The sequence below is a fragment of the Macrobrachium rosenbergii genome, chromosome 30, assembly GCF_040412425.1.
Source record: "Macrobrachium rosenbergii isolate ZJJX-2024 chromosome 30, ASM4041242v1, whole genome shotgun sequence".
NCBI lineage: Eukaryota > Metazoa > Arthropoda > Malacostraca > Decapoda > Palaemonidae > Macrobrachium > Macrobrachium rosenbergii.
The window spans coordinates 14,221,001-14,235,047 of record NC_089770.1 but is presented as its reverse complement, the minus strand read 5'-3'; the positions used below and the strand labels follow the sequence as shown (position 1 = coordinate 14,235,047).

The 14,047-nt window shown below is 37.1% G+C and overlaps 2 protein-coding genes across 2 annotated transcripts in view; one reads left to right on the top strand and one right to left on the bottom strand.

Annotated features, from left to right (window-relative positions):
* Positions 1-14,047, bottom strand: part of LOC136855061 (tRNA modification GTPase GTPBP3, mitochondrial) — a 55,117-nt gene that overhangs the window by 21,910 nt on the left and 19,160 nt on the right. The window lies entirely within an intron of this gene.
* Positions 1,450-4,343, top strand: LOC136854770 (uncharacterized). Its single transcript, XM_067131347.1, has 2 exons — positions 1,450-2,244; positions 3,896-4,343. Exons 1-2 carry the CDS (start codon positions 1,535-1,537, stop codon positions 3,927-3,929), a joined length of 744 nt encoding a protein of 247 aa, XP_066987448.1. The 5' UTR covers positions 1,450-1,534; the 3' UTR covers positions 3,930-4,343.

Sequence of the window (14,047 nt, the reverse complement as noted above, 5' to 3'; positions counted from 1 at the left end):
CAGTGACATCAACTGCCGTCAGTTCGTTTCGTGTTTTCTTATTTTCGAAATGGCTGTAATTTTGTTTCAGGTGAGCAAATTCAGAACAGAGCAAGTTTGAAGTTTAGTGCATATTTCTAGAATAAAAAATGCAGGAATTCATAACCATGGATTATCAGCGAATATAAGATAGAAGTGAACGTTTACCCAAACCTCGCCATTTGTTAATTTGACGTAAAGCCGTTTTCTGTTTTGATTAGGCATAGAAAATAGTGAAAGGCTACAACTTCAACATTTTCTAAAGACATCGGGAAGTTCCTAAAAAAATAAACACCGCAGTTAATTAGATTCCACTTTTTAGACCTGATTATATTGCTCAAGTAAACTTTGCGATAGGAACTGTAATATTCCGGGCAGTTTTTGCAATGGTGGAAAAGTCTCAAAATATGACAGAATTCCCAAATGCAAATCTCAAATTGGCTCAAGATCTGACCGGTGTCTGAAACAACCTTAATGATGTATATACCCGGTCGATCAAAAAACGAATTTGCTGGGATAAATTTCAATAAAATAAACAGATAAAAAATCACAAACTCAAGCTATGAGAGAACATTTTGCAACTCCAGCAAAATCTTGGAAAAGCTTCCTTGACCTCAAATGGTCTTCTTCTTCAATTTTCGTTTCGAGTGGGACTTGTGGTTCGTTCGGAACGACTCTGAGGACGAAATTGCAGTTTGTAGGATTTTGAAATGTTTATATAAACAATTCTTTCATTATAGGAAATGTGCAGTATGTTACAGTTCGGCTTGGATAAAACTTACTATTATTAATTGTTTAATTATTATTGTTTAATTGTGCTTTATGCAGCTCAGACTGATTAAACATCAAAGTTACATCTTTGGATTCCAATTTGGAAAAAATAATCCTAGTTTTCCTTTTAGTTCGTTAATGGGAAGCTCGACTCAACATTGCACAAGGAACTACAGGAATCTGCAAATTCCCTCTAGGCAAAACTAGTTGCAATGCGACTTCAAACGGGAGATACAGCTGTGTTTGATGAAATACCAGCGTACGCATCTGTTGTTAATTAAGCTGTTTTTTGCATTTGGCAATTAATATAGTGTTTTTTTATTTAGTTTAGTTTCAATCTGCGAGTTAAATTGCAGTGTATATAAAAAGAACGTTTCTACAAACACAAGAAAAATTATAACAAAATTGCAAGATTATATATAAATACACACACACACACACACATTATTATATATATATATATATATATATATATATATATATATATATATATATATATATATATATATATATATATAATGTATGTGTGTGTGTTTATGTAAAGTAGCTTTCGTGCATAATAACACAACACGAAGCTGGAAAGTGTATCTCGTGATATCTGTTATGAATATCCTGTTTTTCTGTGGAGGTATACAGTAACATCCGGGCTGACAGGCGGTGAGGGCAGAAAGTTTGACGGATATCGATAGTCAGTTTGTGTTGATGGTGGCTGCGTTCTCTCAGAGGGCCTTGTGGAAAACGTCCAATGGAAATTAAGACAATGACGTGGGTTTGTTTCACGGCAATGCACGTGTTTCTATCGCCAACATCAGCGCGGGGCCAAACAGTTCCATTAAAGACTCCTGGAAGGCCACAAAGTTCCGAAAAAGAAGTACAAACAAGAACGTCCAAAGCGAAAGAAGAAGAAGAAGAAACTCGGCCGCTATCGCTGTGTGAAGCCGATGTCGTGGTCCACTCCGGGGAAACGAAGGAAGTTGGCGGCGGGGTGGTAAGCGCAACGCTTTACCTCTTTCACGATGGTGGCCTCAGGTTCATCCACATCAAGGCGTTGTTCAACAATGATATTTCAGACACGAAAACCCGCAACACCAGCGATCTCTGTCTCGACGGGCGCACGACGACAGAATGGCATAAAATATCCGTCGACGCCTTCGACAGGGACAGCCACAAGGTCTTGAGGATCTCGGCGAACTGCACGAAGCCGGTAGAAGAACAACTCGAGCATAAGACTAGTCTCTACTCCTACAAGGACTTCAGGATTCTGGCGGAAGGATTCTCCTATTGGAGGAACACGACCTGGCCATTAGGATGCCCACCCTTCAGACCGCGGACCGCAGAGCAGAGGAAGGTCACCATAGGTCTGGTCGTCTTGTTGGCCACCATTATAGTGGTGACTAACGCCATCCTGATTGTGGTTGTGGAGAAGAAGTGGAGAGATGGAGAACTGGATAATCTGTGAGTCGCGCGGAATCGTTTCTTGTATTGATTAATTAGGCCATGAATTTCAAAATGTATTTAGTAAACCGTAGGCTACTGTAGTTAGCCTACTTTCTTACAGTCTCAGACAGTTGATCCTATATGTTATGTTAAATATCTATAGCGAAATATTCTTTGATTCGTTTGATTTATCTGCTGTTGAATAATGTAATGGTGTAAACTTGAATCAGATTAAAACTAAATCAAACGAACTTCTTTAAATTTATTGTCCTATATGCCTAGTCAACAGTTAAAAATGCAGACGTCAGTTGAATACAAGAGAAAAACAAAATAGTTTCATATTATACATGTTTAATAGAGGTAGAGACCAAAACCAAACGCACAAAATAGTTAAAAACGAGAAACCAAAACAAGTAAGACAAGAGGCGTCATCTTGTAACGGTCCTCCCGCTCTTCTTTTGTTTTACCCTATTTTTTTTGGCATGTGTTGAACAAGGACATAGAGTATACTGCATATATATGTACACACACACACACATATATATATATATATATATATATATATATATATATATATATATATATATATATATATATATATATATATATATGGCGGTGGTAATCGTCCACTGGAGTCGTTGAATGGGTCCATGTCAAGGGTTCCGCGTCCCAGTGGTACCTGTTCATTTATCACTTATATAAATTCCCCTTCGGTGATAATTCTCCATCGGAGATACTCTCGAGGTAGCGTGAATTTGATATTAAACGACATTTGTAGCTTCATGATTGTATATAAATCACGGTGTGATAAAAATTTCATATATATATATATATATATATATATATATATATATATATATATATATATATATATATATATATATATATATATACGCACGCACACACTTAAGTTTTTGTAATATGAGACTGTGTCGTAATCTTCAAACATTCTGAACACTTTGAGAGAGAGAACATTAACTGTCTTCTGTGTTAAACGTTAATACATCATACATAAAATCGTTGGGGGTAATAATCATGGAAGGTTAAGAGAGAGAGAGAGAGAGAGTTTGTCTCATAGCTCAACTGCAGATTTATTTATTACATTTTTCATGGGGATGTGTTCAGAGTGAGAGAGAGAGAGAGAAAAAAAAAACGACAGTCACTGCAACGCTCATCCATTGCCAGATGAGTCTAGAATGAGTCCCCTTGACTCATCACCATTAACCACTTCTAATACCTATACTGAGGGCTCATTATTACCGTGTCTAACCCCGCTGGACGCAATGCTCAGTTTGCATGTATCTTCTTCACACCGTTATGAAATTAGCTTAACAAAGACTGAGTTGCTTGTGGGGGTTGGGGAGGAAGTTAGGCCTACATCAAAATTATAAGCTTTAATAATCTGCAGTAATAAAAACAGTGGCACTTTTTTCAGGTCCTCGTTCAACAAGGGATGCGATAAAACGATTCCTCAAAAGAATCACAGTTGTTTGTGCTTGTGACTTTATACAAAGTATGCTTGTTCTCCAACAAGGCGTTGTAAACAATCAGTGACGTCACGAGTTCGACTCCCCCTAAAAACAGTTCGCTATCCCGTGAAGTTAATTCTAGCACTGAGCCTGAAATGACCTGTATAAATGGTAATTACGTTTCTATCTCTGCGTTTCAGGTGTTGCTGCCATCAAAGTGGAAGCCAAGAATAGTCTGGACCTCTACAAGAATAGTGGCCGAGACGGAGACACATTCTTAGCGGAGGAAAATGGAAAAATATTAGTTTGTCTTTGTCCTTAACCTAATGCCTTTCATTTTTCCTCTCTTTGTCACTGATTGGTGTGTTTTGAGTGAACCTGGTTACTGTTATTCTCTCTCTCTCTCTCTCTCTCTCTCTCTCTCTCTCTCTCTCTGTGTGTGTGTGTGAGTGTGTGTGTGTGTGTGTTATGAAGCCTGATGAGGTGTACGTAGCATTTCAGTCTCTTGTCCCCTTAAAATATCTGCTGTTGGTGAATAAGATAAATAAATGAGTAATATTAGTATCAATATGTAGTTAGACAAAACAACACAAACGAATTCACCAACAACTTGCAGTGCATGATTATCTCTTTAACTAATAAATACGATATGGCAACTCCAGAATGTATTTCTTTACCCATCAAATCATGTATGCTTAGGCCAAGGTTTAGAAACTTTGGTTTTGGCGATGACAGACAAGATGCTTAGGCATTGAAAGGTAACACCAAGCCATTAAAGTTTTACTCTTCGAATGAAGAAGTGTTTAGACCACTAAAGACTAACTAAGAATAAGTATCTGTTTAGATACTGAAACTAGGCTTATTCTTGGAGCTGACAGGTGTTTAGACGTGAGAAGACAAAACTAGACCTTACAGATTTATGAAATTTTGGCTGTCAAGTTAAGCACTGGGGCACTTTCAGCCTTTTAAGGCTTAAGGTAATGAAACGAGAGAGTCAGAGTGGTTGGACAGCAAGGTCTAACGGTGGAACTTGGAGAAAAAAACCCTCGGTTGCATTAAGTAGTAATAGTTAGAGTGGTTGGACAGCAAGACTGAAAGTGGAAAGGGGAATGGAGGTAAAGTAAAAGGCTAGAAAGTGGGTGCAGCTGGGAGCTGAATGGACGCTGCAAACACCATTTCTTACTAATGCCTACAGCGCACCCCATCAGGTGCACTGACGGCACTAACGCCCCTACGGAGAGCCCCTTTGTTCAAACGAAGATCCAACGAATTACTACCCTAATAATATTCTCCTTTCATTTTAATACATTTTTATCTATTTTCAGTTTATTTTTTCTTTTTAGTAAGTGAGATCTCTTCTTTCTGCATTTCCCTTTACGTTCTCAATAATAATAATAATAATAATAATAATAATAATAATAAAATAATAGTAAAATATTGCCCCCCAAAAATCAATCTCCAAAAGTCTACGGTAATTCCTCGCCCCTTTTCGCAACAAGACATCCGAGAGAGGAGGTCGATCCATTCTCCGATGACATCTCTGACCGCAAAGTACCCCGAGACCTACAATTATAATTTCACGCTCTGACACCTCTCCTTTGTTGTCAGCCAATTAGCGTCGTGTACTCACAGCGGGGCGCCTCCCGGCCGAGCCGAAAACGACCTTATGGCCCGCCCGTAAGGGCGAGATTGGCTCGCCCGGGCGTGTGCCCCAGGGCACGCTCGTATGTTATCGCAGCCGGTGGCACGTACCTTTTCGGCCGCGCCCTCTCTCCACGAAGGTCAGCTCTGATTGGCTGGAGGGAAAGGGTGATGCTGACCGACCAATCGGTGAGCTCTAAAGGGGTATATAATAATAATAATAATAATAATAATAATAATAATAATAATAATAATAATAATAATAATAATAATAATCTTTATTTTCCGTAATTCCCCTTATGGTATTAGGGTACCATTCCTCCCTCTGACTCTAATATTCTTCTCTAAAGGCTTCATTCTCATATCGACAAAATTATTTTGATACAGTTTGACTGTCAGACTATATATATATATATATATATATATATATATATATATATATATATATATATATATATATATATATATATATATATATATATATATATGTATGTATACATATATATACGACTTTTATCACATCATCGTGAGTCATATACAATCAGAAAGCTACAAACGTCCTTTAATATCCAATTGCTCTACCTCGGAAATAATATATTTTCATATATGTTACCAAGGGAATTTTTAGTTGATAATAAGTACGCCGTCTCGTGGGCTCGAAACCAACGAAGGACAGAACTCAGGACTACAGGGACGCATTAACCCAGTCGGCCACAAGAGGTATAAGTGGATATCGGCTCCCATCAACTCACCCGTCGAACTCAGGTGTTTTGCATTTGGAGATGATATCCACCCACCTCTGCCATGTTGACCGTGTAATGCGTTTTGTCGGCGCAACCATATTATGACTTTTTATCACATCACCGTGATTCATATACAATCAGAAAGCTACAAACGTCCTTTAATATCCAATTCGCTCTACCTTGGAAATAATATATTTTCATATATGTTACCGAAGGGAATTTTTAGTTGATAATAAGTACGCCGTCTTGTGGGCTCGAACCAACGAAGGACAGGAACTCAGGACTACAGGGACGCATTAACCCAGTCGGCCACAAGAGAGTATAAGTGGATATCGGCTCCCATCAACTCACCGTCGAACCCAGGTGTTTTGCATTTGGAGACGATATCCACCCACCTCTGCCAGGTTGACCGTGTAATGCGTTTGTCGCACGCAGCCATATTATGACTTTTTATCACATCACCGTGATTCATATACAATCAGAAAGCTACAAACGTCCTTTAATATCCAATTCGCTCTACCTCGGAAATAATATATTTTCATATATGTTACCGAAGGGGAATTTTTTTAGTTGATAATAAGTACGCCGTCTCGTGGGCTCGAACCAACGAAGGACAGGAACTCAGGACTACAGGGACGCATTAATCCAGTCGGCCACAAGAGAGGTATAAGTGGATATCGGCTCCCATCAACTCACCCGTCGAACTCAGGTGTTTTGCATTTGGAGACAATATCCACCCACCTCTGCCATGTTGACCGTGTAATGCGTTTGTCGCACGCAGCCATATTATGACTTTTTATCACATCACCGTGATTCATATACAATCAGAAAGCTACAAACGTCCTTTAATATCCAATCCACTCTACCTTGGAAATAATATATTTTCATATATGTTACCGAAGGGGAATTTTTTAGTTGATAATAAGTACGCCGTCTCGTGGGCTCGAACCAACGAAGGACAGGAACTCAGGACTACAGGGAGAGAGAGAGAGAGAGAGAGAGAGAGAGAGAGAGAGAGAGAGAGAGAGAGAGAGAGAGAGAGAGAGAGAGATAATTAGTCCAAGTAAACCTGACGATCCGCAAGATTAATATTTTGTTATTTTGAATTTCTGAAATCACCAGAAAAAATTAAAAAATGAATGAAGAAAAGAGAGAGAACAAGTTAACGGAGGAATTGGAGAGAGCCGACGTCATCTCTCGAATGAGTTCCAAGAATATTAATATTCTTTAGAGAGAGAGAGTGAGAGAAGGAAAAATAACGACAGAAAACTAAGAATATCTTCTAAGAATGTTTAAAGAGACAGTTTGTCAAGATGGCGGAGTGGGGAATTGAATTATTATAATTGTGGTTATTTGTGGATTGCTGCAGTAATATATAATAATAATAATAATAATAATAATTATAATAATAATAATAATAATAATAATAATAATAATGATAATAATAATATTCTACAATTTAATTAAATTTTAATTAACCCACTATTTTGCCAGTCCTTAACTGACGGTTTTATAATAATAATAATAATAATAATAATAATAATAATAATACTAATAATAATAATAATAATAATAATAATAATAATAATAATAATAATAATATCCTTTATGTAAGCTCAGGACAATGTCCAAAAATAAAAAAAAACTTGTCTCAAATCTCAGAAACTTATTTTCTAAAAAATTTCTCTTAATAATAATAATAATAATAATAATAATAATAATAATAATAATAATAATAATAATAATAATAATAATAATAATGAGTTTCGTATTCACGAACATTCTAGTGCAAAAAGCATGGTTTTATTACTGACTAATTAGTTAGTTCAATCCAAATTAAAAAAAAAAAAGTATATTATAATTAGCATTCAAATCCTGCGTAAAAGCTCATTGTTCACGACTTTTTTTTTTTTACCTACTATCCCTCACAATCATTTTGAAAATAAATGGAGGAAGTGACGTCAGCGAGATTTTATTTATTTATTTATTTTTTTATTTTTTTTTTTGTAGCCGACGGAATCTGTTTTGATAGTTACGAATCAGCTTACATCCGGGTAGGTGGAGACTATTATTAGCGGTTTATCGGAATAATTACTCATTTTCTGTTTTCTCTTTCCTGCCTCCGTTTTCTGTTTTCGTAAGGGATACTGTTGTGCTTAAGGTGGATAATAATAATAATAATAATAATAATAATAATAATAAATAATAATAATAATAATAATAATAATAATAATAATAATAATAATAATAAGACCTGTTTAAAAGAATAACTCCTTCAAATAATAATAATATTGTTATTATGACTAAATTGTGTGTACTATATTGTACCTGCCGCGTCTATCTCTGAATATAGCCCTGGTTATTATTATTATTATTATTATTATTGTATCTAAATTGTGTGTACCGTATTGTCTCTCAATGTAGCCCTGAGCTGAAATAAAGATTATTATTATTATTATTATTATTATTATTATTATTATTATTATTATTATTATTATTATTATTATTATTATTATTAAATGTTTTGCCATTTTGGTGTAGCCTCTTAAAAGCGAATTAACTGATGTAAAGAGAGAATATACCTTTTTATCCATATAATTTTAAAAATGGGATTTCCTTATATTTTTTTTTTTAGTTCCAAGCTTCTAACGAAGTAGAAATTTTCAAGGTGAGACGAGATCGCCCATTGAAAAAAAAAAAGGAAAATCATAATTATTTGACAGTTATGACTGGAGAGAAATATATGAAACTTAGCCCAAAGGTCAAGCGCCGGGTCTGTGACGTCATCATTAAGCGTTGAAAGTGAACTTGAGAGTAAACAAGTAAAAAAAATGCGTCGACGCTTCTTCAGCGCAATCGAGTTTTCTGTACAGCGTATAATCAAGGCCACCGAAAATAGATCTATCTTTCGGTGGTCTCGATATAATGCTGTAAGAGCCGCGGCCCATGAAACTTTAACCACGGCCCGGTGGTGGTCTGGCCTACATCGTTGCCAGACGCATGATTATGGCTAACTTTAACCTTGAATAAAATAGAAACTACCGAGGCTAGAGGGCTGCAATTTGGTACGTTTGATGATTGGAGGGTGGATGATCAACATACCAATTTGCAGCCCTCTAGCCTTAGTAATTTTAAAGATCTGAGGGCGGACAGGAAAGTACGGACAGAAAAAGCCGGCACAATAGTTTCCTTTTCAGAAAACTAAAAGGTTTGAAAGGTATAAAAGAGGAAAACCTCGCAGTTGCACCAAGAAACAATTGTGAGGAGAGGTAAGATGGAAGAGAGAATGAACGGAAGTACAGTAAAATCAATGGAAGTGGTTGAAGCTAGGGGCGAAGGGACGCTGCAAAGATCCTCCAGTAAATACCTACAGTGCACCGCGTGAGGCACACTGACGGGACTATATTACGGGAGTCTGACAGACGTGAAACTTACTCACTGCCTTCGCCTTGTTAAGGAAAACTCTGTCCTTTGTTGTCCTGTCTGCTTCCTGTGAGGGGGAACTCGGTAAGTTCGTATTTCATTCCTCTCGTTAGGGACGTCGGAACTTCTTCGGGGATGTTGTAGATAGTCTTCGTATTTTCGAAAATATTCCTGATTTTCTTAACGTACCCATGTTTGGTTTCTCGTCAGATCCAGTTTGTAACATGACGCAAATAGTTTTCCGTGGGTCCACTTCGTTTGTAGGTCAGTGGCTGTATGCCAGCGGTGTCTGGTGGTCATTAGGCACCGCATGTTTGCGGACTGATCAGGCACGGAGTTGATTGTGTTGCCTGATTTGAAATCCAGAAGAAGAAGAAGAAGAAGAAGAAGAAGAAGAAGAAGAAGAAGAAGAAATAGAAGAAGGAGGAGGAGGAGGAGGAAGCGAAGAAAAAGGAGAAGAAGAAAGAAAGAAAGAGAGGGGGAGAAGGAAAATAAGAAGGAGAGGCAAAAATGAAGGCAATTTCTCCCAATTCCGAAACCGCAGCAAAACTTAATGAGTTCCAGAGACCGAGGGAAAAAAAATAAAAAGGGAGAAAGAGGGGTGGGGGGAGAAGGGGAGGGTGAGGGAGAAGGGGGATGGGGAGGGAAGGAAAATAAGTCATCAAAATAAGCCCTCCAAAAGATAATGAGTTCGAGAATTTTGGGAATAAAAAAAAGAGGATGAAAAAATGGCAGTGAAAATGTTTTTAACCTTAATTAATTTATCTTTTCACTTTTCATACATGAAAGCAAAGCTACAGAATACTGTAGATAGTATAATAGCATTATTATTATTATTATTATTGGTTTTGGCAGATACTTTGATTATCAATGCACTTCTTGACCTCAACCATCCCTGTTTATCCGCGCTTGAGAAAGATAAAATTGTGTGTGTATATATATATATATATATATATATATATATATATATATATATATTATATATATATATATATATATATATATATATATATCCTGTTACTATTGAATTCACTATGCCTAAGGAATAATTCGCATAAACCCAAAGATAATTACATATAATGATAAGTACTCTTACCCTGACCAGGATTCGAACCCATGCGTTAAAGGCCTGGCACTGTGCATTAAGTCACTGTCTCCCATGTACAAATGCTAGAAAACACGAGTTCGAAACCGAGTCAGGTCACACGTACGTATTATACTGTGACATTTCCTTTGGGTGCAAGTTGTTCATGGAATTCTATGAAACTGATATCAATGAGGTATTATTGGCATAGTGAGTGTGTTTTAAGTGTGGTCTCAAGCTGGAAATTATTATTATTATTATTATTATTATTATTATTATCAGTTGTTTGAGTGTAACCGTTTATTATTATAACTTTTAGTTTTCTGTAAAAGAAAACTATTATGCCAGTTATGTCTGTCTGTCCGTATTTTTTTCTGTCCGCCCTCAAATCTTAAAAACTACTGAGGCTAGAGGGCTGCAAATTGGTATGTTGATCATCCACCCTCCAATCATCATACATACCAAATTGCAGCCCTCTAGCCTCAGTAGTTTTTATTCTATTTAAGGTTAAAGTTAGCCATAATCGTGATTCTGGCAACGATGTAGGATAGGCCACCACTGGGCCGTGGTTAAAGTTTCATGGGCCGCAGCTCATACAGCATTATACCGAGACCACGGAAAGATAGATCTGTTTTCGGTGGCCTTGATTATACGCTGTAGCGGCTGTACAGAAACTCGGTTGCGCCAAAGAAACTTTGGTGCATTTTTTACTTGTTTATCTCGCGTATTTAAGTTTTGTGTGCTGTATTGAATATGCCACGTCTATCTATGTATATGCTTCCTGAACTGAAATACGAGTAGAGGATATTATTATTATTATTATTATTATTATTCCTCTCCCATTCTCGTGATTTCACCACGTCGAGAAAACAAGCGCCACCTGGCAACCGCTCTAAGAAGCACGAGTTTCCACTTAGCATATATTTCCGCCAGTTTTCGTCACGAGAGGGAACTCGAAGTTACCACTTGAGCGTCTTCTAAGAATCTCTCAGTTTGCGACACCGGCCCTCAAGTGCCTCATTAAAGGCACCCTCATTCGCTCATTGACTTTGCGCTATGAGGCATGACAAGATTTGTGTCAGTTTTTTTTTTAGATTAATCTTCTTTTTTTTGGGAGGGTTAGGGGGGATGGAGGGAGGGGGAAGGGTCTATTTTGCAATATTTCTGTTTCCATATATATATATATATATATGTTCATATATATATATATATATATATATATATATATATATATATATATATATATATATATATATATATATTCCCCTCTTCTTCTTCTTCTTCTTCTTCTTTTAATGACAAGACAGGGAACGTTCAAAAGCTCAGTCATACGTGGCTGAGCCAATCTGGGGCTGCCCAAGGAGATTTGGGAATTTCTATGATGAAAAAGATCCTCTCGCTGAATCAAATCAGTCGGGGATTTTAAGGGACGGAAGGTAATCACTCTCTCTCTCTCTCTCTCTCTCTCTCTCTCTCTCTCTCTCTCTCTCTCTCTTTTCTTGTCCATTTTCCGTTTCTGTCTGGTTGCTGAGTCAGTCTGGGGAAAATGAATTTTACTGAGTTTGTCTGGGGACAAATGTCTTTCGCCAAGTTTGTCTAGGGAAAATGTAATTCGCCGAGTTTGTTTGAGGGAAATATAATTCGCCGAGTTTGTCTTGGGAAAATGTAATTCCCTGAGTTTGTTCAGGGAAAATGTATTTCCTGAGTTTGTCTAGGGGATGATACCATTCGCCGATTGTCTAAGGAAAATGTAATTCGCTGAGTCCGTCTAGGAAAAATGTAACTCACTGTCCGTCTAGGAAAAATGTAACTCACTGAGTCAGTCTAGGGAAAATGTAATTTGACGAGCCAGTCCAACCAAGGAAAATGTAATTCTCTGAGTCGTTATAGGGGGAATGTAATTTGATGAGTCAGCCAAGGGAAATGCAATTTGCTGAGTCAGTCGAAAGAAAATGTAATTCACTGAATCGGACTAGGTGAAATGTAATTTACTGCATTGTTCCAGGGAAAATGTAATTTGGTAAGTCTGTGCAGGGAAAATGACTAGCCGATTCACTCCAGTAAACATGTAATACTCACTGACTCAGTGTAATTCACTGAATGGGTCCAGGAAAAATGTAATTCCCTAAATCAGTATAGGGAGAACATTGAGTCAGTCTAAGGAAAAAGTAATTAGCTGAGTGAACTAAGGAAAATGTAACTTGCTGATTCAGGGTTTGGAAATTTCAATTCACTGAGCCAGCCTGGGGAAAATGTGATTAGCTCAGTCAATCTTGGGAAAAGTTTATTACAGGTAATAATTAGATTTGTGAATCTGGGGAAAATATAATTACCTCGGTCAATCTTGGGAAAAGTTTATTACAGGTAATCAGATTAGTGAGTCTGGAGAAAAAATAATTAGCTCAGTCAATCTGGGGGAAAGGTAATTAGCTCAGTCAACCTTGGGGAAAAGGTAATCAGCTCAGCCAATCTGGGGAAAAATGTAATTAGTTCAGTTAAACTGGGGAAAAGGTAATCAACTCAGACAGTCTTGGGAAAATGTAATTATCTCAGTCAATCTGTGGAAAAGGTAATCAGCTCAGTCAGTCTTGGGAAGATGTAATTATCTCAGTCAATCTGGGGAACAGGTAACCAGCTCAACCAGTCTTGGAAATAAGTAATAATCTCAGTCAGTCTTGGGAAAAGTTAATCTGCTCAGTCATTCTTTGGAAAATGTAATTGGCTCAGTCAATCTGGGGAAAAGGTAATTATCTCAATCAATCTGGGGAAAGTGTAATTAGCTCAGTTAGTCTGGGGAAAAGTTTTTCAGCTCAGTCGGTCTTTGGAAAATGTAATTAGCTCAGTCAATCTGGGGAAAAGGTAATTATCTCAATCAATCTGGGGAAAAGATAATCAGCTCAGTCAATCTGGGGAAAAGGTAATTAGCCCAGTCAGTCTTGGGAAAATGTAATTAGCTCAGTCAATCTGCGGAAAAGGTAATTATCTCGACCAATCAGCGGAAAAGGTAATCATCTCAATCAATCTGGAGAAAAGGTAATTAGCTCAGTCAATCTGGGGAAAAGGTAATTAGCCCAGTCAATCTTGGGAAAATGTAATTGGCTCAGTCAGTCTTGGGGAAAGGTAATTATCTCAATCAATCTGGGGAAAAGGGGTAATCAGCTCAGTCAATCTGGGGAAAAGGTAATTAGCCCAGTCAGTCTTGGGAAAATGTAATTAGCTCAGTCAATCTGCGGAAAATGTAATTATCCCAATTAATCTGGAGAAAAGGTAATTGTCTCATGTACCTCGTACATGTGTATTAAAGAAAAGACAAAATTAAGAGCAACACTAATTAGGGTGATGATGGCCTCAACGCAAATAAAAACATTAAAATAAATAAAAATCGAAAAAAGGGAGCAGATAAGAAATCACACACACTCGAGTAAAAATCCATGTCAATTTTGAAAACCAAACAAACACCG